The 27,306-nt window shown below is 42.0% G+C and overlaps 3 protein-coding genes across 7 annotated transcripts; 1 reads left to right on the forward strand and 2 right to left on the reverse strand.

The window, feature by feature from the left end:
• Nucleotides 1-329: 329 nt before the first annotated feature.
• Nucleotides 330-14,105, forward strand: LOC133514316 (transcription factor Sox-10-like). Of its 3 annotated transcripts, XM_061845910.1 has the most exons (5): nucleotides 330-432; nucleotides 3,470-4,265; nucleotides 4,874-5,175; nucleotides 5,279-5,464; nucleotides 5,552-14,105. In XM_061845910.1, the coding sequence occupies exons 2-5, from the start codon at nucleotides 3,835-3,837 to the stop codon at nucleotides 6,064-6,066; spliced, it is 1,434 nt and encodes a 477-aa protein (XP_061701894.1). In that variant the 5' UTR covers nucleotides 330-432; nucleotides 3,470-3,834; the 3' UTR covers nucleotides 6,067-14,105. The 3 variants fall into 3 exon arrangements, with proteins under 3 accessions (XP_061701894.1, XP_061701893.1, XP_061701895.1); XM_061845909.1 differs by having other exon boundaries at nucleotides 5,279-14,105; XM_061845911.1 differs by having other exon boundaries at nucleotides 4,874-5,034; nucleotides 5,279-14,105.
• Nucleotides 14,106-14,240: 135 nt separating this feature from the next.
• Nucleotides 14,241-17,023, reverse strand: polr2f (RNA polymerase II, I and III subunit F). Its single transcript, XM_061845913.1, has 5 exons — nucleotides 16,878-17,023; nucleotides 16,672-16,741; nucleotides 16,452-16,582; nucleotides 15,609-15,680; nucleotides 14,241-14,593 (listed from the first exon to the last, which is right to left on the reverse strand). The coding sequence occupies exons 1-5, from the start codon at nucleotides 16,895-16,897 to the stop codon at nucleotides 14,503-14,505; spliced, it is 384 nt and encodes a 127-aa protein (XP_061701897.1). The 5' UTR covers nucleotides 16,898-17,023; the 3' UTR covers nucleotides 14,241-14,502.
• Nucleotides 17,024-17,346: 323 nt separating this feature from the next.
• On the reverse strand, nucleotides 17,347-26,774 carry LOC133514824 (MICAL-like protein 1). Of its 3 annotated transcripts, none has more exons than XM_061846821.1 (15): nucleotides 26,212-26,774; nucleotides 25,743-25,791; nucleotides 24,020-24,161; nucleotides 23,094-23,140; nucleotides 22,836-22,978; nucleotides 22,240-22,766; nucleotides 21,193-21,238; nucleotides 20,665-21,091; nucleotides 20,372-20,497; nucleotides 20,130-20,256; nucleotides 19,945-20,035; nucleotides 19,760-19,833; nucleotides 19,522-19,636; nucleotides 19,405-19,451; nucleotides 17,347-18,292 (listed from the first exon to the last, which is right to left on the reverse strand). In XM_061846821.1, exons 1-15 carry the CDS (start codon nucleotides 26,379-26,381, stop codon nucleotides 18,168-18,170), a joined length of 2,256 nt encoding a protein of 751 aa, XP_061702805.1. In that variant the 5' UTR covers nucleotides 26,382-26,774; the 3' UTR covers nucleotides 17,347-18,167. The 3 variants fall into 3 exon arrangements, with proteins under 3 accessions (XP_061702805.1, XP_061702804.1, XP_061702803.1); XM_061846820.1 differs by having other exon boundaries at nucleotides 20,372-20,494; nucleotides 20,665-21,094; XM_061846819.1 differs by having other exon boundaries at nucleotides 20,665-21,094.
• Nucleotides 26,775-27,306: the final 532 nt, after the last annotated feature.

Here is a 27,306-nt window from a genome sequence, read left to right on the forward strand (position 1 = left end):
CCTGTCATGTACTGTATTTTAAGACATACGTATGCCTTCAACAGCGTACTTGCATGTAAACGTAAAACAATCAGGGGGCAGCACAATGCATAGAGTGCATTGCCCATTTTATGAACGAATCAGATTTGTTTCATGAGTTTTACCTCAAATGAAGAGGTGGGGGGAGAGAGAGAGAGACTGACTACAAGCCAATCATACTCCAGTTGTAATCTGCTGCAAGTTGCTGTTCCTTTAAGATTTTTCCTCCCTCACATTTTTTTTTCCTCTCTCGGCCTCATACAAGGAGCCCTTTAAGGCCAGTCGCAGTCACACAGAGCTTGCATTCATAGCCTAGCACAGCGACCGAGGGGGCTGGGGAAGCCTGCAGTGTCACCGTGGAAAGGAACTGAAGGATTCTCCTGCTCAAGCCACCAACTTTTCCTCAGTACTGAAGTAAGGCGCTCGGTATTTTTCTCTCTATGCCTGCTCTCAATCTGTCATTTCATATTTTGACCATATAAGAAGGAGTCATCACTAGGAATTGAAAATAACACTGCCCGACACTTAAATTCGTTTTTTATTGGTACTACTTTACTTTCTGGGCAAATGTCATAAATCAACCGTAATGTAATTTCTCTCAATTACAGATATCTTTACATATTTCCCCGTTCTTTTAAATTAGGCATTACCTGTCACCCCTTGTGTCAAGATTGTGGAAGTTATATTTGGGTTATTTTATCTTCAATGTGAAGTTGGCTGAAGTCAGAATTTTGGTGAAGTTAAAAAAAAAAGAGAGAGACGACACTATTTGGAAAACGGCAGCTACACAATTTCCTGGTTTTCAATCAAAATTAATTTTATGTTATAGGGATAAAACTTTAAAATTTGTTTTTAATTAAATTATTTCCAGGTATTGGGCGTTAGTGTAACATGCAATTGAATGTTAGTTATTGTAATTGTGCAAAAGAGCAGTAAATTAAGGGGAAATTATTGGGAAACCAAGTGAAATTAAGGAGTTTATAGTCATGAAATTCACAACGTGCATTGAAAAACAAAATGTAAATAAGCTACAAGAGTGTTTTTAAACTGACTACTGCTAGATGATCATTATTATATAAATAAACCACAAATGGGTTTTAGGCAAGGACAACAAAATTATAATCACTCAGTCATTTATTGTTAAATATATGTTCTTATTTCAGTTGGACACACAGTTGTTTAGAACAGCGGAACAATATTTTAAAAATTTTTTTCCACAGACCAGGTAACAGCGGGTTAAGCGGAATTGAAGACAAGATGTCTGGCTAAAGTTATGATTGATAGACTTGGGACAGATGTTGAGACTTTGCATGGCTCTGATATGTGTTAATTTTAAATATATCATGCACGAGAATCACAGGTACAAAAAAAAGTCTCTGAAAGGTCATACAGTATTAGAAAAAGGAAAATTAAATATTTTGACACCCTTCCGATGTAAAGTTGGGTAATTGTGTACATTAGGGTGGGGCACCGTTGATACTCCCAGCTGAACCATAAAGGGGAAAAAAAACATGCCAGTTAAGCTGGCAACCTCTTTTATAATGTCACTGAACCCCTGGGCAGGAGCTGAAATTATGCCACCATTTACCCGTGACAAGGTGGCAAACAAACCATCGAGCTGTATGTTCCTGATTTGCGGCACATTAGCTGATGTGGGTGTCGAGTCGGGACAAGGTGTTGACTCAACGGACAAAACAAGGACACATTTTGCTGCCGCTAATAGACGCGGCCCTGTGCAAACCAGCACACTGTGTGAAATCACGCCGCTCGCCGTGAGGTTTATATTTCCACAGCCAGGCCGTGTTTATCCAAGAGGTGCAGCGTAAATCCGAGCTCTGTGCTATTGCGGCCTCGCATCATTCCAACACTTTCTCTCCTGGGAGCTTAAAATAACTGCCAAATCTTTAACAGCAGTAGCTTATTTTTGTAGGGTCAGGTGGGCGATGGTTGCACTTGCATACGGACGCTAACGCGTACCAAATCTGCATTTGTATTTGTACAAACTTGCAACTAAAAGATGAACTGTTGAGCCGATAATAACATTTGCTGCAGGACTGATTATTGGTTAAATGGAGGGGCACCAACCATTTAAGCAAGTTACAAACAGTATCTGGAAAACTGCACTACTCACGTTCATTGTCTGATGTGAGTTTTTAATTTGCAATTTCTCTTCCAAAGGCAAACAAAGAGATGGGTATAAAAACCTCGCCACAGATCAGTGGCATAGCGAGGGTTACCATCGCCCAGAGCAACTTAAATACTACCCCCCACCCCACACCCCAACCAGTGGGCATGCAGCTGTGTCTCTTTTTGACCAGTTCGCTATTGAGGCTTTTGACTTCGCCGTCCTTTTCGCTTGTGTTTGCCAGTGTGGAAAAAAACAGTCAAAGTCGATGTCTATCCCAAGCCACATCATGTTTGGGGCATTGCGCAACACTACGTTTGTTAAAATACGCACATGCAGTCATGTAAACGTCAGTCCGGGACGGGAAAAAAAAAAAAGATTCCCGTCCAGATCATGGAGGCTACAAACTGTAACTGTAGAACTGCTAGAAGAGAGAAGATTGGGGCGTGAGGCAGCCGATGCTGTCGTGGCACCCAAAATAAAAGCTGTCCATGTATTTTCAATCAGGCTTGTCCTCATTAGGGTCAAAGGTGAGCAGCCTGGTGCCAATCCCAGCTGACTTTCAGCAAGAGACGGGATACACCCGGGACAGCTCGCCGGCCAATCGCATGACACATTATCGACAAACGACCGCGCCCGTTCACACCCTTGCCCAATTGAGAGACACATATAAATGAAAATGTTTGATTTATGTCTTCATTGAATTTCATAATTCTGCCAAACATCATTAAGAGTCTCTATAGGTTGCTCTTGTGGTGGAATCTCAACTGTCTGTTGAAATTTGAATAGTAGTGTCTAAAAGAAAAAAAGCTCTCTAACTGTAATCAAAGAGGCAAACCAATACCACCGATAGGATTTAGACACATTGTACAGTGGTATATGGAATACATAAGTAAAGTAATTTTGTGCGCCTACTGATAATGACTGCATTATTGGTCGGTGCCATAGCTTTAGTGCAAAATTAGAGTTGAGCAGTTGCAGTTTAGTCTCAGTAACATCACTAAGATGAGAAATGACTATGAAACAGTAAAAAGGACAAACCTTGGGTTGAGGTTTGTCCTTTGGGGAAATAAAATATGTTAGCTGCAACATCCATCTACCCCAATTTTCAAAATGGTTGCAATAAAGCACTTGTGAATTTCCACAAAGTTAACCAGTCACTTGGGTCACGATCTCCTCTTTAACAGCCTTTAATACCCTTTTACGTTTAATTGTTATAAAGCGTTGTTCGGAAACATTGTCTGCTAATTCTACTTTTACGCCTTCATTGCTGCCTTCATTTTTCTCCACAACGATAAATAACATTCTGAAGTTGTGCTGTTTCAGGTCCAACCTGCTGAATTTCCATCGCAGGAGCCACAGAGGAGAGTGCCACGGGGACGTCATTAGATAGCCGGGCGAGTTTGGTGCAGACAGCCGTGTTTTAGCAGGTAAACTGGGTTCTAAGGTGCGCGCTGAGCCGCCTATGATACCAACCACACGGATGGAAAGAACTTTGATGTTCAACCCTCACAGAGTTTTACAACGGAGGCTGAGAGTAGAGACAGATTGGCAGTTTATATTATAATTCAACAGAGGTTAGAGGTGAAGATCACACGTGCCGATAGCAGTTTGCCCAGTATTACATCAGAGTAGGGACAAATAGCAGGCAGCCAAAAGGTAAAGTTTTAGGGAAACGATCAGGCATCCTCATGAAGATGTCCAGAGAGGAGCAGAGCTTGTCAGATGTCGAGCTCAGTCCCAGCATGTCGGACGACAGTCGCTCCCGATCGCCTGATCATTCCTCTGGTGCTGGTGGGGATGAGTCGCCCCTCCACAGGCAGCAGCTGCTGGCAGTTCTAGACAGCGGCGCGAGGGGTCATCCCTCCGGTAAATCTGACGATGAGGATGAGCGCTTCCCAGCGGGTATCCGTAAGGCGGTCAGTCAGGTGCTCAACTGCTACGACTGGACACTCGTGCCCATGCCCGTGCGTGTCAACAGCGGGACCAAGAGCAAGCCACACGTCAAGAGACCGATGAACGCCTTCATGGTCTGGGCGCAGGCAGCACGGAGGAAACTGGCAGACCAACACCCGCACCTGCACAACGCCGAGCTCAGCAAGACCCTGGGGAAGCTTTGGAGGTGAGGGCTAGTCAACGCTGTTTAGATCTTGAATGACCTTTGGTCCGTCTTGACATCTCGGGAGGTCCAAGAATGAATGACAATGAAGCATCGGTTTATGCAATAGTATATAAGCTGTCGTAGTAATAGTACAGATTTTGACTGATTGAACACTGCTTTCTTGAGGAATAATCTTTACAATAGTGAAGGCCTCCAAGCAAGGGTATGTATTAATAGTTTCTGTCCCTCACATAAACCTCTTCAATCCTGAAAGGTTGAACTTCCGTTTGACTGTTTTGTTTGGTTTTTTCTTTTTCAAAACCATATGGACCATAATTAAATGAAGGCCAGACCTTGATTGGTTAGCTGGCCAGATGCAGTGGAAGGTCAGGGGGTTCTCATGGTATTCCACAGGGAAGTAGTTACAAGAAATGGATGTATCAATTTCTCAGGCTCCAATACACAAAAACCATAGGCGATATGACTTCCCGTAGCGGCTGTACAGATGAAGCTCTGATCTTTGACTCCCAACATTATTTACTTCACATAATCGAGTTCTCCACTAGCATAGAGATGATGTTACATAATTTGCACAAACAACACCCAAAACATTTCCTTCTGTGTCCAAGGCTTCTTAATGAGAGTGATAAGCGACCCTTCATCGAGGAGGCAGAGAGGTTGAGAAAGCAACACAAGAAAGACTACCCTGACTACAAATACCAGCCTCGACGCCGCAAAAACGGAAAGACCGGATCCGGGTCAGGAAGTGACGCAGACGGCCATTTGGAGGGTGAGATCAGGCATAGACAATCCATCTACAAGGGCCTCCATCTGGATGTGGTCCACACTGGGGGAGCTGGGTCCCCTCTGGCAGACGGGCATCACCCCCCTGCTGCAATTGGGCTGCCGGCTCCCTCGGCCCACCTCATGAGTATGCCCTTGACGTTATTAGTGATTTAGATGAATATCTTATCACAAACTGACTTTGTTACGCAACAAAAGGAGCATTAATATAGTTTCGTCTGTGTCTTCAGGTCACAGCCACAGTCCTCCTACACCCCCAACCACACCCAAGACAGAACTTCAGTCTGGGAGGGCAGGGGATGGAAAGAGGGAGGCTTTGGGGAACGGGGTCTCCCGTGGCCCAATGGGAGCAGAGGGCTGTTCAGGTGCCGCAGGGTCTGGAAAGCCTCACATCGACTTTGGCAATGTGGACATCGGTGAGATAAGCAACGACGTGATGGCCACGATGGAGCCTTTTGATGTCAATGAGTTTGACCAGTACCTTCCCCCTAATGGCCATCCAGGGATCGGGCAGAGTGCCGGCTCAAGAGCAGCGACGCCCATAACTACCGCATCTCAATATACCTATGGCATCTCCTCAGCTCTGGCAGCGGCCAGTGGACACTCTGCAGCCTGGCTCTCCAAGCAGCAGCCGCAACAACATCACGGCTCCCCTCTGAGCTCAGACCTGTCCAAGACGCAGATTAAGAGCGAGGCCGGAGGCGCAAGCGCTCACTTTTCAGAATCAGCCACAGGCGGTTCCCACGTTACCTACACCCCTCTAAGCCTCCCTCACTACAGCGCCGCCTTCCCCTCACTTGCAGCCAGAGCTCAGTTTGCAGAGTATGCCGACCAGCAGGCCTCGGGGTCCTACTACACTCACTCGAGCCAGGCAACAGGCCTGTACTCTGCATTCTCCTACATGGGGCCCACCCAGAGGCCCCTGTACACTGCAATCGCTGACCCATCCAGTGTACCACAGTCACACAGCCCCACACACTGGGAGCAGCCTGTCTACACTACTCTGTCGCGACCATGACAGATAACGAGAACAGAGAGCGCCGGTGCTGGCCCAGCCCCCATGCCCGACCCAAGGAGCAGCAGTGGTTTTGGGGAGAACGGTCTGGGCCCAGGGGAGTGGGCTGGCACCGGGGGAGTCTGCTGGGGAGACAGGTGGGAAGAAACCCTGCACTGTCCTCACCCAGATGCAGAAATGCTGTCACATCTCAAGGCTGAGTTTGGAGCGTGAGGCTTTTGAAGCATTCATTGATTATTTGGTGCGTACAGTCCAGTAGTGAAAAATGATTGTCTTGGCACTACACTCAAGTTGCAGATTAGGTTTGCAGCAACTAAACATCTACTACCGCTCCAAACAACACATTTTGATGGAGAATTATGTCCCTGTCAGGATGGTGACTCCCTGCGTGGATGTGAGGTGGTAGAATCAGGTCATCATGGTTCACGCTAATATTTCACAAATTCTAAAGCGACAAAGAATGAAAAGGTATTACACCTTGACCAATCATTCAGAGCCGTCTTTCGCTGGCCCATTCATATCTCAGGCAGAATTCACGTTATATCAAAGAGGTATATATTAGCTAATGTTCACTTTTGTTCAGTAAGTCAATATGCTAACATGGTATTTTGCGGACATTTGTTCCTGTTATACTGCTTTCTTCATATTTCTTTCCATTTTGTGTGGTTTACTTCAATAATGAACACGGGAAGTGGTTGCCATGAAGTTTTTTGTCGTTTTGATTTGAGAAGTAAAACCACAACCCTCCTGAGGATAAGTGGCTTGGAAAATGGGAAAGGAAAGTAAAACTTGCATTAGTTGTTCATTACATATGCTATATTTGTAAAATTGCCAAAGTATTAATAACAAAACTGTGTAAATATGTATCAAAGAAACTGCCATAATAACGGTTTCTCCCAATGTGACATTCCAAGCTACCTGACTTATTACCTAAAAAACGTAGAATAGGTTACTGCAAATTTGATACTTAAAACGTAATCATGTCCGAAAGATTCTTATTTTACACGAACAGTGATGAATAGTTTTAGATAGTATTTGACGGATTCATGAACCGCCTTCATGGCAAGAAAACAAAAACAAAACGAAAAAAAAAGACTTTCTCCAATACTTTGTTACATGCATTGCTTACTTGTTTTCATCATTTTGAGTTTTAATACTGCTCTGCCTTTATCTCCACTGAAAGTCTTTTCCACTGTGAAATGTGACAAGCTCGCGCACCAGTTCTGACGGATGCCAATTTTGACCAAACATTACCGCATCCAGAAATAGAACGGCGTTCACAAAGATGTATTTTCACAGAGCTTGACATTTAATAGTCATTGTGCCTTATCCTTTATTTTTGCTTTAAACACATTACATTCAAAAGTTACACCTTGTTATTCTGTAGTCACACTTTTCTTTAATCGCCCTCATTATTGTACAGAGGATGTATTCCATATTTTCTGTCCGCATCTCCCAAGTGTACTTTTATATTCACTTGTAAAATGCAAACGTATGGAATGGCTTTGTTTCACATATGTATCAAAATACTGTTCTATATCACTCTAAATACACTCTTTCTTTTATCCCATCGCATGCTCTTTTAATCATTGGAAGTCTGTGTGCGCCACCGTCGCTTTCTCAAACATTTGTTGACCTTTTTTATGGAAGTGCTGAAATCTTTTTCCATACGTTTAACTGTCATCGTAATTTGACGGTTGATATGTTCCAGTTGTGTGTGACGGTTACTTGCAAAGCAAGGCAACTTTGAAACTACGGCAAAAGAGAAAGTTCAGCCAACAATGTAAGGATGATTATGATTATATTTGCACTCATTTGGAATAAAACTTTGCTTTACAAGAATTCAAAGCCTTTTGTTCTTGCCCCCCTTCCATTGCAAAACATTCATACACATATTAATCAAACCCAAATTCCAGTGACCGGATCCAGCACACCACATGATTTTATGTGGCCCACTTAAGTAAATAGTGTGTCTTCTCAATGTGTCTTGCTAAATGGATTTATTTCTTATTTTGGCGGAAAATAATAAGACACAAAATTTCCTCTTTTTTTTCTCCTCCCCTTATCTAGTTTTAAAAAGAATTATATCCTATAAATCCATTCACAGCATAAATTGGGTGACTAATTGTAGTCTAAAAATAATTATTTTCTAATGTTTCCCATGACTTCTTATGTGAAATTATTATTGTGATTATTTTTAACACTATACATGACAAATCCAAACCCTAATAATTTGACAAGGTGACATTTACTGTACACCATTTGGTACTGATAGGGATAAATACCCTCTGATGGAAACTCCACTAAAGTCGAGTGACAAAAATCAGTTTTCCACCCTGCATTAGTTCATTACAAAGGCAGAGTGTGAAATATTTGCACTTCTTCAAACTTGGACAGGAAGTGTTCGGCTACGGATTTTAGCCATTTTAAGATTGACTGAAACGCAGCTTGTGTCAAAGTAGAGGCCATTTTGAGGGGAAAAAATCCCGTTGATCAGGCTAAATTCAAAACACAAAGCAAAAGAATCCTACCAGCCACCTGTCTAGAGAGAATTAGTCGTAACTTTACTGGAAGCGGATATTGATGACCGAACTAAACCAGTATCAGGTGGAGCGTTGGCAAGTTTGGCATATTTGTTGTATGTTCTAATGGGTGTATGTGTGAATTTTTGCGAGCGGTGGGTTAAGCTTGACTCCTAATTCCTTTGATTTAATCGGCCGGGTAAAGACAAAGCAGGCCATTGAATGGGAATTGGAGGAGTAGGGGCTGGGGGAACCAGGGCAATGAGGGGAACCTTACCCATTGCTGTCTGGCCTGTAGCTTCATCAGGATACAAAGAAACTCTCATATACTCCCGCCATAGACTATATACAGGCACCTCTCGTGCTAGGCCCTCTGCATTTGCGTCCATCTGTTAAAGAAATGCCGCCATCCCAAATGGGATTAAAAACATTCCCATCAGGAATCATGAATACGAGTGATACAAGCATAAGTGGGACTCTGACAGTCGGGTGTTGAAAACAGCACAACACATAAAGTGCACGCGGCCACAACACAGGAGGCATAATATCCTGCAAATCCGACGAACATCGCTGTCACCTTATCAATTCCAAGTATTGTTTGTGTATCTGTCGCCCACTTAAAAATAAAGATCGCCTTTTGTATGTAACTTTGCAGAGTCAGGTGACGAATAAAGGTCCTGTGATCTGGAAAAAAGGGCCTGCATTCGTGAAAGAAGCAAAAATAGGGATTTTACTTCAAAATAACTTTTTGGGTTTTTTTTTGTTCTCTCCATTCTTGCCAGGGACTTCTCTGGGTCCTCCAGTTTCCTCCAAAATTCCCCCAAAATAGACCACTGAATTGACCATTTGGTTCTTATTCTTGTTTGTCTGTGTATCCTGCAATAGATACTTTTCACGTGACGTCATGAGTCACATGAATTTTGTTTATGACGAACACTGGACAGCAAAACTAGAATACAACTCGCGTTTTTTAGTGATCTTTTTGTGAATATTGGCTTGCTTATAAGCGTCTTACGGCCTTTTCATCATGGTATTTCATTGTGGTTGTAAGAATGGTCAGAAAAAGGGTTCTGACACTTCAGGCATTGTTTACCTTTTGCTGGGCATTCAGCAAATTTAGTGTGGTATCCTCCACACTTTTTACATATCTTTACCAAGGTCTTTGGGCTGTCAATATGCCTACTACAACCCGCAGTGAAACTTTGCTTTCCATGTTTGCGGTGGATAACGTGAACCTCGTGGCTGTCGCTAGCCGTAGCCTTTAGCTGCACTTTTGCTAACACGTGGGAGCAGGCAATGCCGATCGCTTTTTTCGAGCGCGAGCACCGCCCCCTGACTGTGTAACTTTTCGCGCACAATCGGTGAGTTGGCAGCGAAAAACTATGCAGTCTCTGACCATCTCATGGCTGTTTGAGTAGTTACAGTCTTCAACCAACAAGTTGATGTTCTGTCACAAAGTGCTCACATGACTCACAGTTGCACATTCTTGTGAAACTTATATCTTGCAAATATGGGGTTTGCTTTCTGAATGAGATCTTCAGAGAATTTTTTCGTAATAACTTTTTAGCAACTTATCTTCATCTCTGTTTAGTGTCCACGTATTGCTGACATCTCGTCCTTTTTCACCGATCCACAGCAGGAGAAACTGCACTTTTCCTCTTCAGCTCTGTTTTTAAGAGGTCCTGTGAACATGAGTTCAGCGTGTTGCTTGAATCTCTGCTATGGATCTGTTAATTAGATGAGTTCCAGTCCATCCTCGGGCTTGGAAAACCAAACGTACGCCTCCATCATGGTCAATTTGTCGTCATGTTCGTTCATTTTTTTTTCCCCGTTTTTTTTTCCCCGTGAGTCCATAGTTATACTACCGTCACTCTGACACTATGTTATGATCTTGCTGTCGTGTTATTAGGTAAAAATAAGGTCGACATGAGTCCAGCTGTACTTTTTAACGTGGGTGATATTTATTTCGCTCCCCCCCAGACAATCTCTCTAGCTCACTTCTTTGCCGTCCTGTCTCGTCGTGCCCCGCTGACGTCGACACAGTCACAATCACACCACACTTGCTATATACGAGAAGTACTATAGCTCAATCTAATAATAACGAGAAGATACGTGCGCTCGAGTTTCACATGTGGCTTCTTTCTTTATTCCTCACTCCAGCAGGAGTGCCTCAATCACCTCTGATTACAGTGTTCATTTGTCAAAGGACTTTCAAGATCAAAAGATAACCGTAGCCAAAACATTACAGTATACACTTATCGCTTCCTAGCCATGATATGTAGACACAATCTTGCCGTCCAAAATAGCATTGCAAACAAAAAACACGTGGTCAGTGTGACGTCAACGAAAAGTATCTATTGACTTGCGACCAGGTCAGGTTGTAGATGGTCCCTCATTCAAAGTAATAAGTGGACAGGCTTTTCTTGACCCAGTTTAGCTATTCAGGGACGCCCTATGATGAGGTTTGTGCACGAGGTTATTTCCCAGGAGTTCTTGTGTGATACTTGGAAAAACTTTGCTGCACACTACATAACAAGACAAAAACAATAACTTCAACAGTTGCATTGGTACTTATACTTAAAAACTTACATCAAACACACCAGAAGTCACGAAGTTTGGAGTGTAACAAAAAATACAGGACACCTCAAAAGTCAAACCATCATTGAGTGCAATTATAACAGCACACTTAATGCACAAATTCCTTTTTAGAACATTTATTACTCTCAAGAGTATTGTATCAAACATATTTATTTTTCGTCTCCATTCGATACAGTTCTGTAGAAAAATATTTGTCCCCTTTCCCTACTTTAACGTATAGTAAGTTTCTTTCGGCTTGTCCCTTTCGGGGTCGCCACAGCGTGTCATCTCAGATGAACGCACATATGTTTGGCACAATTTTTACGCCGGATGCCCTTCCTGACGCAACCCTTCTCAGGGAGTGGAGGCCCCAGTGGGATACGAACCCACAACCCCTGGTTTATCAAACCAGTGCTCTAACCACTGAGCTACAGGGCCTCACCCTACTTTAACGTATAAGATGATCAAATTGAAACCGAATAATTTCCACAGAGGCCAGTGATGGAAAACATCCAAGTTCAGTTGCTGCTGAGGGTGGCCCAACCGTTTTAGGCAGGTACAACTACTTCTCCACATAGGAGCAGGCTGGGTTTTTTTTTTTCCGTAGTATTTAATTTTTTTTTAACCCTCTTAATAAATAAAACCAGTTGGATTTTCTTTCTTATATTTAGATTTCTTTTGTTTTTCTTAAAATAAAGTGAGGAAACAACAATTAAAAAAAAATCAAAATTTTAGAAGGGGCCAATACTTTTTTTTTACGACACTGTATTTACTCATTAGGGTGTTTTTAAATGGTTACTATTCCTCCCTTTTAGTTTTATAATACAGTGCGAACTTGTTTTCATACTTGCGTGGAGGTTAATGAGGAAATATCATTTTAAACATTTACAGTTAATAAAGGTTTTTTATGAGAGTGTAAGCCTGTAACCCAATAAATTCAGATTAATGACGTCCTATGGGAACGTTTGTTTTGAAACGACAACAATTACAACAACTTGGAATAGAACCAGTGTCACATAATGGATCGTGTTCAACTCTGGATGTTCCGCTGCGTCACAATTGGCTCGGCTTGGCAATGAAGCTAATTTGCATTATTTTGGGAATGTGGGAGGAATCCGGCGTCTACGCCATCGGAAAGGACTCAAACCCTCACCTCAGAACTGTGAATGAGGTGTGCCAGCCACTTGGTCACCGTATCACTGAATTTACACTTGTTGTTTTTAAATATCCAACACAAAACATTACTGTAGTGTTGTTGAACATAAAATTTAGAAATAAAATGTTTGAAAACTTGTGAAGGGATTTGAAGAGCACAATTTACAAGACATCAAAAATAAAAGTACAGCGCTGTTGCTGTTGTGAGATCAATGTCCCACAGAGAATCGGCGAGGTGGGGGCGGGGCGGGGTGGGGTGGGGGGGTCAGTGTGGGGGACGTGTGACTGAATGACTAAATGGAAATATGACTGAAGACAAATGCGGCCAAGGCAGCAAGCTAATGGCGTGCAGTGTAGATGAGAGATATTAGCAGGATCTTCAGCTGCGGGCGAGCTGATGGCGTCCTCGCTGCGGTTGGCGCAGCTGATTGTCACATGGCCATGAACGCAACCCACAGACCCCCTCCGGGCACCGTCACCCTCTCATATCAAAAGACTTACAGATGAAATCATCACGACCGGCATAAACTGGATTCATTGTGAAATCATTGCAAATAAGATCACCCCAAAGCTCATGATTGTTTCTTGTTTGCTTGTTACTCTTTAGAACTGTACTGACACGCATGTTGTTTATGTACACACATAAACACACACACATACCAGTAGTTATAAAGTCCAAACACCCCCATTCAAATGGCAGCCTTTTATGATATAATGTGACCTAGCTAAACTTTTTCCACTGTTGTGACTAGCTTGTATAATTCTATAGACATTTTTTTTTAAATATTTTCAAGAGGGAAAGTACCATTGAACGACTGAATGGTGGTTGGACATGTGTGCACACCCTCTGGAATGTGCCTGCGTTTAGAATGAACTTGTGTTAAATGCAAGTCAGCGCACGGCTGTCACAATTTGAAACGTCTCCGATTAATTTCAAATGAAGACGTATTAGAAGGCTCCTGACTTTGCTTTGTGCTTCCAAACAGAAGCCTGGAGGTTTTGTACCAACACTAACTGCTATTTCAAACTGCCCCAAAGAATGACGCTGCACTGAAGGCAAGTTCTTCTAATTAAAGATGATAAACATACATTTTAGTTTTATCGGGCCATGACACATAACCAGGGTTGGGAGATTTCAATTCAGCTAGACAGGTTATGTGCCGCATAAATGGTGGTAAAAGTTTTGAAATAATTTATTCATCTCATTTGTTTTATATTTTGAAAGCTATGCTATTGAACAGGGGTGTGTAGATATATACGTGTAATTATGCATTTTTATCCAAAATTGACAATGCAGTCAAAGCCCGGTATTACAACATACACTGACCTAGTTCCTGCGCCCAACCTATTTTCCCCAAACAATACAGAGATTGTCTGTCTGCTTTGTGTTGGTGTTTTCACGGGAATGTTCTGAGGCAGAAAGCATCAAACAGTTTACAGCACTCATTCAGCAAAATGAGTGCATCAGCTACCGTACAACTCCTTAAATGCAGCGAAAGCCCACATTGACACACGAGGGACGGCTGCACAACACAAGAACTTTCAAATGTGAGCATTTTCATATTTGGCATCGAAACACATGCAAAACATGAACTGGGCCACGGAATGCAAAAATATCCTGTTTGGCATTTTCAGATGACAAGATAACTAGTGAAGGTCTCGCAAAAGCAACTCGTTTCTTGTTTGTCACTCCTCATATCCATCTCATGACTATGTCAACAGCTCCAGGGATATTTGGCTAACACAAAATGGAATTGTCCAAACACTAATCACAGTCAACTGTCGTTTTGTTGCAATGTGAACAACTCTCTTTTGTAATTGTGGGGTCGAATTCAATTAACGTACATAAGAAAAGAACTACAAAGAAACACTATCGTAGAAACCTTTCTGACAGTCCCAGTGTTGTCAGTAAAGTACAGAATGTGGAAGTATCGCAAGTTTATTCAAAACAATAAAACAGTTTCTTACAGTTAAATCTCCACCAAAACAGACTGAAAATAAAGGAATTTTCTAAAACAAACAATCACTGTACTTTTCCTCCAAATGTGGTTTGAACAGGCGATACAAAGGGTTCGTTTCAACGTGAGAAGAGGTTGCTGTTTGATGCATTGTGTCAAAAGCCGTTTTGATAGTCTGGAGGAACGAAGCCGACAGCATCTCCATTGTTGCAGACTGCACAAGTGGCTTAATCGCTAATGATGAGCTCGTCGCACCCCCAGTCCTCATAACTTCCGTCTGGAAGGTAGCGGCGGATGATTATGGGGATCTTTCCGCACCTAGTGATTGTGACATGGAAGCAAGCTGGTCAAAAGCATCAAATCTGGTCCAAAGGGGTTCTTGGCCCCCTTTTTGAGCTAACTAAATTCCGTTAATGGCCATGTGGTGTCTTCCTCTGCTCCATATACAACAATAGGAAGACACATAGCTCACAAAAAATGTATTCATAATTACAAATGCCCATCAAATTAAAGACACTGTAGGAAAGATCATTTATTCCCATATTTCAATTCGACAAATAAAACATAAAAAGACAATTTCTACTGAATTTCTATATCAAACATTTTATTATGTAATATTCAATTCTCTTTAATGATTTTTGGATTGCTGTTAGCTGTAGCTATAAGCATTCAAATTATTTATTTAAATCATGCAATATTTTCCTCTCTGTCCAGCAAATCGGTATGTAACAATATCGATATCTCACTCAGTGTTCTCATCACGATATTATTCTCTTTCTTGCCATTTCGTGGGAAAGCTCAGGGCATTGCATGAAGGTTCACGCTACAGCTGCGGCAAAGATGTCAATTTAGGAGAACTGAAAATGCTTACTTTTTCTTGCTCTTGCTCTTCTTCTTGCTGAGTCCTTCTAAATATGTTTTAATCATTTGTCCATTTTTACCATTTTTTTAAAACAGCTTCAACTCATATTACCGTACACTTCTATCCCCGTCCATACAATGTACACAGTCATATACTGTACTTCTAAAATAGTATTACTGCAGCAGCAATAATATATGTTCAAAATAACTGATAGTCCACTGAGAAATTGATAGTTTAATATTTTAACAGTACTTACTGTATTTTTGTTTATTTCATAATATTTGAGACTGCCCACTAACAGTGATTACTTTGAGTGAGGCCAAATATTCAAATGAAGTGCACCACTACACCATCAGTGATTCCCTTCTGAAATATTTTTTTAAGGATGTGACTTTTAGGTGTGAAAAATTGTTCTGCTGTTTGTTGGGGGGGGGGGGGAGGCAACGGAACACACATTCACACGTCACTTACTTGAGCTCCTTCATAGCAATTTGTAACGGGTCCGTTTCACCTTCCAGCTCCACCATGACTGGTGCGCACATGCTGTTGGGAGTACAGTTATGTCACATTCAAAACAAATGCATTCAAAATAATTATTCATCAAATTTCAATCACGGGGTTGTGGGTAAATGAAGTACGGTATATCCCAACTGACTGTTTGTGGGAGGCGGGGTACATCCTGGAATATTGGCCAGCCAATTACAGGACACATATTATATCAGCAAACAACCATTCACACTCACCGTCCTTGCGCAGTTTAGAGAACTCAATTAACCTAACCCGCTTGTTTTAGGAATGTGGAAGGAAGCAGGCGTACCCAGGAAACAAAAATACAAAAATGGGGAGAATGTGTAAACTCCACAAAGGACGACTTGAGAGGAGATATCAACTCATAACAGACATGCTAACCACTATTCTACAATGCAGCCCCAAATGCTGTATAAACTGTGCATACACAAAGTATGAGTCTTTTTTAACCCTCTGCCTGCCATTCATTGGATGGCATTCAAATGTCCTTTTCTTGAAAAGACATACAGGTTTTTCAACATTGAAACAATTTAATTAGGAATGCACACAATCTGGTAAAATTTTAAAAAAAAGGACATTCCTTCCTAACTGTTAAATGAAAGTATATAAATACACAAACGTGAAATTGTCTGCGTATAGTCTTACTTTTGAACAATGAAGTTTTGAAACCTTTAAGTATCCCATATCATATGTAAGTTTTCAAACGAGTACATTGTTCAAATTTGATCGCACATTCATATAAAATACGTATGCTTTGTGGTCATGCAAACAAAACATAACACTTACGCTATCTGGAGCGCTCGAGTTCCCAAAACTCTAGCTCTCTCGTATTTTGTCATGTATGATGTTGTTATCCTCTTCTGGTTGGCCTGCTGGCCCTCACCTGCGGGGAGGATCTGTACATTCTCCTGATCGTCCTGTGCAAAAGAGGCAACCATAAACAGTGGCACGTTTATTTAATAAAATTGTGATCACAAACGGTCAAATCTATCTTTTATTGACTCACATCTTCCGCGTTTTCCAAATCATCCAATCCCTCATCCTCTTCGGCGTCATCAAAATCTCCATCTTCAAAGCTATAAAAACCAGAGAGGTCCATTATCAAAACTGAAAAAGAGCAGTAACTAGATGAACGCCGCGCACTCGTTTCCTTCAGATATACGCTAAACAATCCCACCATCACATCAAAAGACAACTTTTTACATTACTTACTTATCTTCGTTGTCCGACATGCCCCGTTGTTGAGTCGCAAATATTCCAAGTAAATTGTTAAGGTGACTGAAGCCACTACTTAGTTGTAAACACGAAGACGCATGAGTACAATGTGGTCCTCAATTCCGGTTCCTGTGTCATGTCCACCGAATAATAAATCCGTAGCCACACAATATAACACTTAAGTTCCGCTTTGTTTGTTTACGTTCCTTGAGGAAAGGACATTTAGAATAAAACAAAGTATTTGCTCATCATTAACATTGCGTGTGTACTCAAACTCAGGGGAAATACATTTAAAAATTAAATGTAAGCCTAAATGATAATACAGTACAGTGCATAACAATTCTTTATTTTGTTAACACTAGCGTCACCAAGCGGAATTTCATATGTCAAGTATGAATAATCAAATTTCCTCTTTGTGTTTGTCTGAAATTTGAATTTTTTTGTTCTAATAAATGGAAGTTCGGGGAACATTTATGTACATATTTATTATTTTCTTCTCTCGCATACAAGTGTCTTGAAAAAAAACTGAACATCGTATAAAAGTACATTAAACCTACTGCACAGACCCAAAAAAGTGATATTCGTATTATACAACAAAACACATGAGAACATACTATTCAGACATTTTATTGAACTAATTTAATACTCAAATTCCCTGAGATGGTGACATTTGTGTTTGCTTTACACTATCTGAAAGGTTTTGATGAATAAAATAATGGCGTGACAGTCTGTAATATGAGTTTCTGTCTTTGAATTGAACAATTGAAATTACGAGTTTCATGATACAGTATTATAATTTAATGAGATGCACTTATATTGGTGAGAAAACTTGCTTACTGATAGTTACATAGAGTGCATAATTACCCATGTCATTTTAAACTTACAGTCACAATATAAATAAAAATGTACATTTTCTTCCTGAAAAAAAATTGGCTTTTTTTCTTTATGTGCATGTAAATACTTACTCATCCATGTCACGGCAGAAATTTGGAAAAAAAATGGAAACAAAAAATAAATGCAGTAACTGGACTCACTTTGTTTGGGGGATTTGTTGGTTTTTCTTGTTAAAAACATGTAATTGACGGGCAATTATGCTATTAGGCTGACACAAAAGCTGTACTTGTGACTGTGATGCATTCCTCAGTGTGAAACTTAATTTGCATTCAGATTACAGTCGAACCATACTTCATAGTAAACTGGGACGACGCATCGTCATGAACAAGATGAAGTTAAATTGTGGTCTTGGAATTGTTGCTTGCATTAAATCTGGCCGGGTCTTGCAGCGCTTCAGCTCTTTTTGTCCAAGGGGTCTTTGGTGCGCTCGCCTTTCTTGTTCAACTTCTTAAAGACCTTTGAAGGCTTGAACTTTCCTTTTGACTTCTTGAGCTCTTTCACTCCTTCTTTCTGGATCTCTGAGGAGAGACACACCCAAATAAATAAAGAAATAATCCACATATACATTAATGCATTTGTTTACATAACCTTGATCATATGACAATATCCTCAATCAATTCCTCTTTTCCTTTCGGCTTGTCCCATTAGGGGTCGCCACAGCGTGTCATCTTTTTCCATCTAAGCCTATCTTATGCATCCTCTTCTCTAACACCCATTGTCGTCATGTCCTCCCTCACCACATCCATCAACCTTTTCTTTGGTCTTCCTCTCGCTCTTTTGCCTGGCAGCTCCATCCTCAGCACCGTCGCTTCCGCTTCCCGAACTGGTGGCAGCTAAATGAGGAGGCTCTGGCCCCCCCCGATCGTACTTCAATAAATCCTGCTGAATTAGGACCGAATGTTGTGAATTCTCGACGTGGGACGCCCTTTGTCTAAAATCAACATCTGGGAAATCTTAGTACCCAAATTGGAGCCGTATCGTTCGCGTTGAAGCTGCTCGGTCTAGCCTAGCCTAGCCTAGCTCACTAACAACAAGACGCGTCCGTAATCAAATCTTCGCTGAGAGGGAAAACATCAAACGATAGGACTGAGTACTTATAGGAAGTTGGGCAAGTGGAACCTTCAACTTAAACTTGCTTCTCGGCCCATCCTACCTTAGCTTAGCTTCCTAACAACAAGACGCGTTTGTGATCAAAGTGTTGCTGTTGAAGAAACATCAAACGTGAGTAACTACATAACTTGTACAACGAGGACCGTGAGGACAGGAAACTGCACAAGTGGACTCACCCTTCAACTACTGGAGTGGGAGCCATTGTGGTTTGAATCTCTTTAATCTCCATATCCTTTATATCGCCATAACCTTACTTACCCACATACCCTTTTAACTTTAACTTTAACATAGACTAGGTAGTATGTCAATTGTGTACCTGATGTGCTGACTTTGTTTATTTTATTGGTTTTATTTGACTATCTGCAGCCAGATAGGGGGCATAACCCTGTGCAACCTGTAGGCTGGTCCCAAACCCGGCTAAATGCAGAGGGTTGCGTCGGGACGGGTATCCGGCGTAAAACTGTGCCAAACATACATGAGCGTACATCATCCTGAAGCAATTAAAAGGTAATATTCTCACCTTGGTTCTTGGTCATCTCTCCCAAAATTGCATCTTCTTCTCGCTCCCTAATTGGGAAATGAAGTTGCATTATACTTTTTCCAATATACTGCAATATACTTTTTATTCTCGGTGCACCTTTTCCTGTCTTGATCTAAAATGCTAACAATCTGGTTCCTCTGCTCGATGATGACAAGCAGCTCGGCCATCAGACACTGCTCTCGACCTCGATCTTCTTGACTCCAGACGCTCTCTAAATGTATAAAGACCATGGAGTGTAACAGAAAAAGCTAAAAGTTAGGGTAGAATGTCTTGCGACAGACTGTACACACTACATACTGCATAATACTCGACACGCATAGGAATGTCAACTCGCCTGGTTTATTGAGGAGACGTCTAAGCTCATACTCCACGTCTGCCTGTTTCTCTTCCAACTTTTGCTGTTTCGTCCTGCCACACAATCAATTCAATGTGAACGTGATCTAGATTTGTTTCTTGACACACAGGAGTGTGAATACTTGCATCTCTACATTGAGATGTAAGATCCCAAAAGCTACTTACAGATAAACTAGCTCGGTATCTCGCCGAATCAGAAATTGTCTCTCGTGGGTAAGATCAAGCCATTCATTCACCAGATGTTCTTCCTCTTTGTCTAAAAATTCAAAAGAAATATAAGTATTGTCCTGTCAGTGTTTTACAGAGTGCGTACGATACACAGCTGACTGAAAAGAAAATGCATGATGAACCATTCTTGCACTGTCTGAGATTTATCTCCAGCTCTACGCCTCTTTCCTCCAGTGCCTCGAGCTGTTTTTTCACTTGTCTTGTCTCCACCTTCGGATCTGAAGAAGGTGCATACTTATCCGCCCGCACCTGTCAAACAACAAACATGTTATGTGTAATCCAAATTAGTGAGCCATGTGAGCAAATTTAGTGATTCTGCCTTGTTTTGGGAGGGGGAAAGAACCATTCAAGGCTCAAATCGCACCTTCCTTTTAATGAGTGGGAAGCCATGTCCAGGAGCGGGGGTCCGTCCAGATGTGAGAGCTTGACACGTACTTGATTTGGGCATTTCCGTTTTTGCATCAAAATGGTCCTTCTCTTTGCAAACCTGCTATAAAGAAATATTGTATGTACTGTATGTACCGTACACTTACAATATGTATACTGTAATCTTCAGTTTCATAAAACATCCATGACCTAAACAACCTATTTAATAACCTAGAACATTTGGGAAACTTTAGTTTAAGATTAAATTGATAGTGGAACCTACTGTCATACCTTCATTTGTGATGAGGAGAGCGGTTTGTTATCCTCCGTTATGTCAAAAGGAACCTTTGCAGATTTGACAGCCGGTACAGAAAGACTTCTTGATAAAACGGTGCTACTGTTTACTCTTTCTTGGACATCAGAGGTCGTTGGGAGGGCACTGTTTTTTCCCAAATCTGAGCAACTATGCTGACGGCTAACTCCAACGTGAGTGTGTTTGAGATGTGGCTCGGTTTTGACCCCATCCTCCTCGTCCAGGTCCTCACCAAAAGGATTGGGAGGAGGCACTCTTGGTCTGTACCAATAAAACTGCCCGTTCGGACCACGTTTAGAATGCATGGGGGGCCCGGGGGATTGAACGGGAGGCAGTTGTGTCCAAGGTCCGGGGTGGATGATTCCTAGCCACGGATGGTTGCTTTTCACAGGATGTTTCGTAGTTCTGCTAGAACAACAAAGGTTGTCTGGATTGCAATATATTATACAGAGTCAACATTGTAAGTGTTATGTACAATGCAAAGACAAAAATGTCAGTTCACTTACATGCGAGATGAAAAAGCGGAAGACTGACTTTCAACACTGGAACTACCTACACAAGAAAATAAATAACGTAACTTCCAGTAGAGTACATCATCATGACAATCCGCACCTCCAAATCAGAGACTATGGTCCTCAGTTGGAAAAGGGTGGCATGCCCTCTCCGGGGAGTGGGGGAGTTTAAGTATCTTGGGCTCTTGTTCACGAGTGAGGGATGAATGGACCGGGAGATCGACAGATGGATCGGTGGAGCGTCTGCAGTGATGAGGACATTGCACCGGTCCGTTGTGGTGAAGAGAGAGCTAAGTCGAAAGGCGAAGCTCTCAATTTACCAGTCGATCTACGTTCCTTCCCTCACCTATGGGCACGGGCTGTGGGTCGTGACCGAAAGAACAAGATCCCGGATACAAGCAGCCAAAATGAGTTTACTCCGCTGGGTGTCCGGGCTCTCCGAGAGGGGCTGAATGTCAAGCCGCTGCTCCTCCGCATTGAGAGGAGCCAGATGAGGTGGCTGGGGCATCTAATTCGGACGCCTCCCTGTTGAGGTTTTTCCGGGCATGTCCCACCGGAAAGAGACCCCAATCACGACCCAGGAGGAAACTATGTTTCTTGCCTGGCCTGGGAACGCCTTGGGATCCCTCCGGAAGAGCTGGAAGAAGTGGCCCGGGGAAAGGAAAGTCTGGGTATCCCTGCGGAAGCTACTTCCCCCGTGACCCAACCTCGAGAAGCAGTACAAAATAGATGGATGGATGGATGGATGGATGGATACATCATCAAACTATAAATACCTAATCAGAAGTTTAAAGAAAGTAATTTCAATAAAAGGAACAAGAGCAACAATGAAGGCGCAGTAATGGCTGTTTTACATGTAATACAGAGCAAATAATCAATGTGGATCTCTGGATTGATCCATACACGGTGTCTAGGGTGCACTGAAAAAGTCAATCTCATGTTTATTAGCACTATTAAATGCGTACGTTCATTCAAATATGCATGAAGTATGAAAAGAAAAACAATTTGACAACTATGTAAGTGCCAACTGCCATTTGTTACCTGAAGTGCTGCTCAGTGTGTGGGAAGGATGATTCTCGGGCCCAGAGACAGAAACTGACATCTGTTCAGGTTCCAGCTGCTTACCTCCTCCAGTCGCTTGTATCCAAGGTGATGATGACTCCGAGGGCTCTTCAGTATTTGCCTCTTCCTTCTGCTCGCAGTTTCCTGCCACAACCGACAGCAATTCCTCCTTGCCATCACTTGTCTCTACAGCGCTTACCGGGACAAGTTGAGGAGACGGTGGCTTTGACATGTTTCTCTGTGTGTCAGATGACTCGTTCTGTGCTGTTTGCTCTCTCGCCACTGGTTCATAAACCGGTCCATCACGTGACTTTATTTCCTCCGAGCACTGAGTGACACCGATGAGCTTCAATCCATCAAGAGACGTGCAATCTTCACATAACTCAAACTTCTCATCAGATGGGTTCTTCGGACCATCCGTTATGTGGTCCGAGCAAACGAAACAGCCGGCATCTTTTCCTGGAGTGTAGAAGCCTGCCGCAAGGGTGCAGTGGCACACACTGCATCTGAAAAACACAAAAGTTGTTACAGCTTAATATGTTCACTCAATAATAGCCCGAAACGAGCGCACTTACTTGAAACAACTGCGATGCCAGATCTCTCCGCGGATTACATATCTCTGAATAAGATGAACAGGTTTGATACAAATGTGACACACATTGAGGAGACTTGTGTCAACACAATGATTATTTTCACCGGCAGGCAGAGTGGCTAATTGCTGAAAACAAGAAAGGAACATTACCCCTTCAAAATGCAGATGAGCGAATCAACAATTAAATTAATTAATTAATTAATTTATTCCTTTAATTAAAGGTTTTGAATGATTTTATCACCTTGTGTGGCAAATTGATGTGTGATGACCTCGAACTGGAAGGACCGGCTGCAAAGTCAAGAGAGGAAATGTAAATGACGAATAAAGTTCACTTGTGAAAAAACATCTTGGTTTGAGCAGGGCCCAGACGCAGGTTAACAGGAAGTGGCAAAGAATAGTCGAACGGAAAACAGCGGCTTTGAAGCTGCTGAGAAAAAAAAGTAATGATGTTAAAAAACACAATATATTCTATTGTGGTTATGTAGAAACATAACTGGCATACAGTAATTAAAATGGATACTGAAGTACAGCACTGGAGTTAACGCCCTTATAGCTATGTTCCATAGCGGTTTATTTTTTAAATAAATACATAATTAGAAGGAAGTGCCTCTCATCTTCACAGATATACTAGTAGCTATATGTGTACACACCCCTTGGTAAAATGTCTTTTTGTGATATTAAAAAAATATTGATCAAGATAAAGCTCTTTAAACTTTTTTTTACCCTTAATGTTACCTATACCATTCACATCTCATTTGAAAAAAAAAAAAAAGGGGGGAAGTATAAATAAACAAATGCGATCATGTGGTTAGATCGTTTTAGAAGTGGGAATGTGGTTGTGGTCGGAAGTAGCCAATCACATTTATACTCATGTTAAACGGGAGTAAGGACACACTTGACATTACTTTAAGTGTCGCTGATTAACCCCAAATACACAAATAACGTTCAGCTCTTCAAGGGTGTTTTTCCTTGAAGGAAATTAACTTGATCTTTTTTTTTTAATATTATTTTAATATCGCAGGAAAAAACTAGCATTTGAACAGAGGGATTTAGACTTTACATCCAGAGTACATTTTGCTCATTCTTTCACTGCCAGCACAACTTCAACTTCAAATATAAACAAAGAGAGAGAGAGGGAGAGAGAGAGAAAGATGATTTCTCACACACCGCTGGATAACCCGCTGAAGTAGTGGTAATACTGGGAGAGGTAGGTGATGACACTCAAATGGTCAGGCACCTCGGTGGCAAGCATTTCTTTCGGGACCAGAAACGCAGGGATGCCGAGCTTTGTCTCCGCAACCTCAAAGGCCTGAAGGGAGATTTGATGGAGGAAGACTCTTAAGGGAGTTCTGCATTCATTATATTGTAAAACAGTGGTTCCACGCCAAGGTACATGTTTTTTTTTTTGTCATTTAACGTTCTAAAATCACAAACATCAAACTTCTTCTTTTTCTTTCGGCTTGTCCTGTTACGGGTCGCCACAGCATGTCATCTTTTTCCATCTAAGCCTATCTCGTGCATCTTCCTCTCTTAACACCCACTGTCCTCATGTCCTCCTTCACAACATCCATCAACCTTTTCTTTGGTCTTCCTCTCGCTCATTTGCCTGGCAGCTTCATCCTCAGCACCCTTCTCTACCAATATACTCACTCTCTCGCCTCCGAACATGTCCAAACCATCGAAGTCTGCTCTCTCTATTCTTGTCTCCAAAACATCCAACTTTGTCTGTCCCTCTAATGAGCTCATTTCTAATCCTATCCAACCTGCTACTCCGAGCGAGAACCTCACCATCTTCATTTCTGCCACCTCCACTTCTGGTTCTTGTTGTCTCTTCAGTGCCACCGTCTCCAATCCGTACATCATGGCTGGCCTCACCACTGTTTTATAAACTTTGCCCTTCATCCTAGCAGAGATTCTTCTGCCCCATAGAACACCAGACACCTTCCAGCAACTGTTCCACCTCGCTTGGGTCTGTATCTTCACTTCTTTACCACACTCTCCATTGCTCTCTATTGTCGACCCCAAGTATTTGAAGTCGTCCATCCTCGCTATCTCTTCTCCCTGGAGCTTCACTCTTCCTCCTCCTCCGCCCCTCAAATTCATGCACATATATTCTGTTTTACTTCGACTAATCATTCCTCTCCATTCCAGTGCATGCCTCCATCTTTCTAATTGTTCCTCCGCCTGCTCCCTGCTTTCACTGCAGATCACAATATCATCTGCGAACATCATGGGGATTCCACTCTAACCTCGTCTGTCAGCCTATCCATTACTACCGCAAACAGGATGGGGCTCACCGCGGATCCCTGATGCAGTCCCACCCCCACCTTAAATCCTTCTGACACACCAACGGCACACCTCACCGCTGTTCTGCTGCCCGCATACATGTCCTGTACTATTCTAACATATTTCTCCGCCACACCAGACTTGCGGATGGAGTACCACAGTTTCTCTCTTGGTACTCTGTCATGGGCTTTTTCTAGGTCTACAAAGACACAATGTAGCTCCTTCTGACCTTCTCTGTACTTTTCCACGAGCATCCTCAAGCCAAATAATGCATTTGTGGCACTCTTTCTAGGAATGAAACCATACTGTTGCTCGCAGATACTTACTTATGTCCTGAGTCTAGCCTCCACTACTCTTTCCCATAACTTCATTGTCATTCATTAAAATCACAAACACCAAACCATCAAACATAAAGAACACAAAAAGTGGATCCACGGGTCGATGATACTATCTAATAGGAAAACATTCCAAGTTCTGTCTGTCACCCTACGTCACAAAAGGTACATTATTTGTAGTAAATGGAGGGCACATGGCACATACTGCTTGGGAATATTCTATGTTTCTTCAATGGGACAGATGCTTCCATTGTGTGCAAATGACTTACCAGTTGGTTGTTTTCATAAACATTGCCTCTGCAGAGGGATTTGAAATCTCTGGATCAAGTTGAAAGAAACAATATAGTCAATAAAAAGAACAACTGGTCTGATTGAGGAACACAAAAAGTGCAACACAAAAAAACGTCTACAAAAAGATTACAAAGCAAATGAGCTCACTTCTTTCATTGTAACCACACACACACACACACACACACACACACACACATACACACACACACACAGACACGAAAACAAACCTCCCTAATCTTATTGACTGTAAAGGGAAGAGAAGATGTCGAGGAGCGAGATTAGGGAGTAGTGAAGCGATTAGTCAATTTGCCAGTCAGTCAGAACCAGATTAAAAAGCATGCTAGAACAAACTGATTTTTGGGGGGAACATCACCCCTTGTAGCCCACCTACAGATGTACTTTACTTCAGCTCCCTCCTCCACAAAAACACAAATATTGACTACTCACATCAGATCTGGGCGGTGTTTGTGGATGATGGCACAAAACGCGAGTCCGTCTCGGAACGAGCTGGACAAATCGGTGATTTCCACTCGTGGGTACGTGGCGCACGTTTGGCTGCACCAGTTGAGCAAAACCTCTCTCGATGCCATCGTGTCATGTGTGCCACCGAACCTCATCACATGAATGAGGGCCGCCTCGGCATGACAGACGAGACATCAACAGAACAACGTGGAGGAGAGGAAACGAGCTCAGCGGCTAGTTTTAGCACACTGACATTAGGGAACGAGGGCGAATGTAGCCACCTTAAAAACGATTATCTCGAGAAAAACGCCATTCGAGGAAGTTTACCAAACTCGATTTTTCGCGTCATTCCCGAATGTACACAACTTGGCCGCTCCAGGATCCAGTCACGGGAGTCATTTTTCAACACAAACAACAGGAACAAAGTCCAAATGAAGCGCACACCCAGGCTCGTTTGCTAGCACTACTCCGCAACTAATGAGAAGGGAAACAAAAAAAAAAAAAAAAAAAAAAAATTCCCTCAGTGACTGTCCATCCATCTTGCTCCGCTCCACACTGGACGAAGTACATAATAGTTGCCGCTAGGGGGAGACAAAATCGCTATCGCTAGAATTTTCGATGGTTTGCCTGTTTGAGCCAGTCGGCACGAGTTGAGTCTTCATACGGGTTTTATTTTCCGTGTTTATTTCAAATAGGTATAAAACCACTTAAATATAAACAATTAAAAAGAAACTATAATAAAGTAATTTTGGAAAAGTTAAGATAAAATTAAAAAAAAAACAACTGAAAACAGTATCGAATTAATCATCACAAACATGACTAATAAATTAACAGTTTACACATACCTGATCATTTACATGTTTGAAAAGGAGTAGGGGGAAAACTGTTCTCATAAACGTGACCCTATCCTCATTCGTTTTTCATTATCAATATATAAAATATATTCGGCAATAATTATAGACTATCTATGCATAATATGAAAGATCGAACTATACACAGATACCAATATGCAATAACCCATTTTTGTCACTGTTACCCTATTTATATATAGCCATCCATAATATAATTTTAACTTTCCCT

This window comes from Syngnathoides biaculeatus, chromosome 16, assembly GCF_019802595.1.
Source record: "Syngnathoides biaculeatus isolate LvHL_M chromosome 16, ASM1980259v1, whole genome shotgun sequence".
In the NCBI taxonomy this organism is placed as follows: domain Eukaryota; kingdom Metazoa; phylum Chordata; class Actinopteri; order Syngnathiformes; family Syngnathidae; genus Syngnathoides; species Syngnathoides biaculeatus.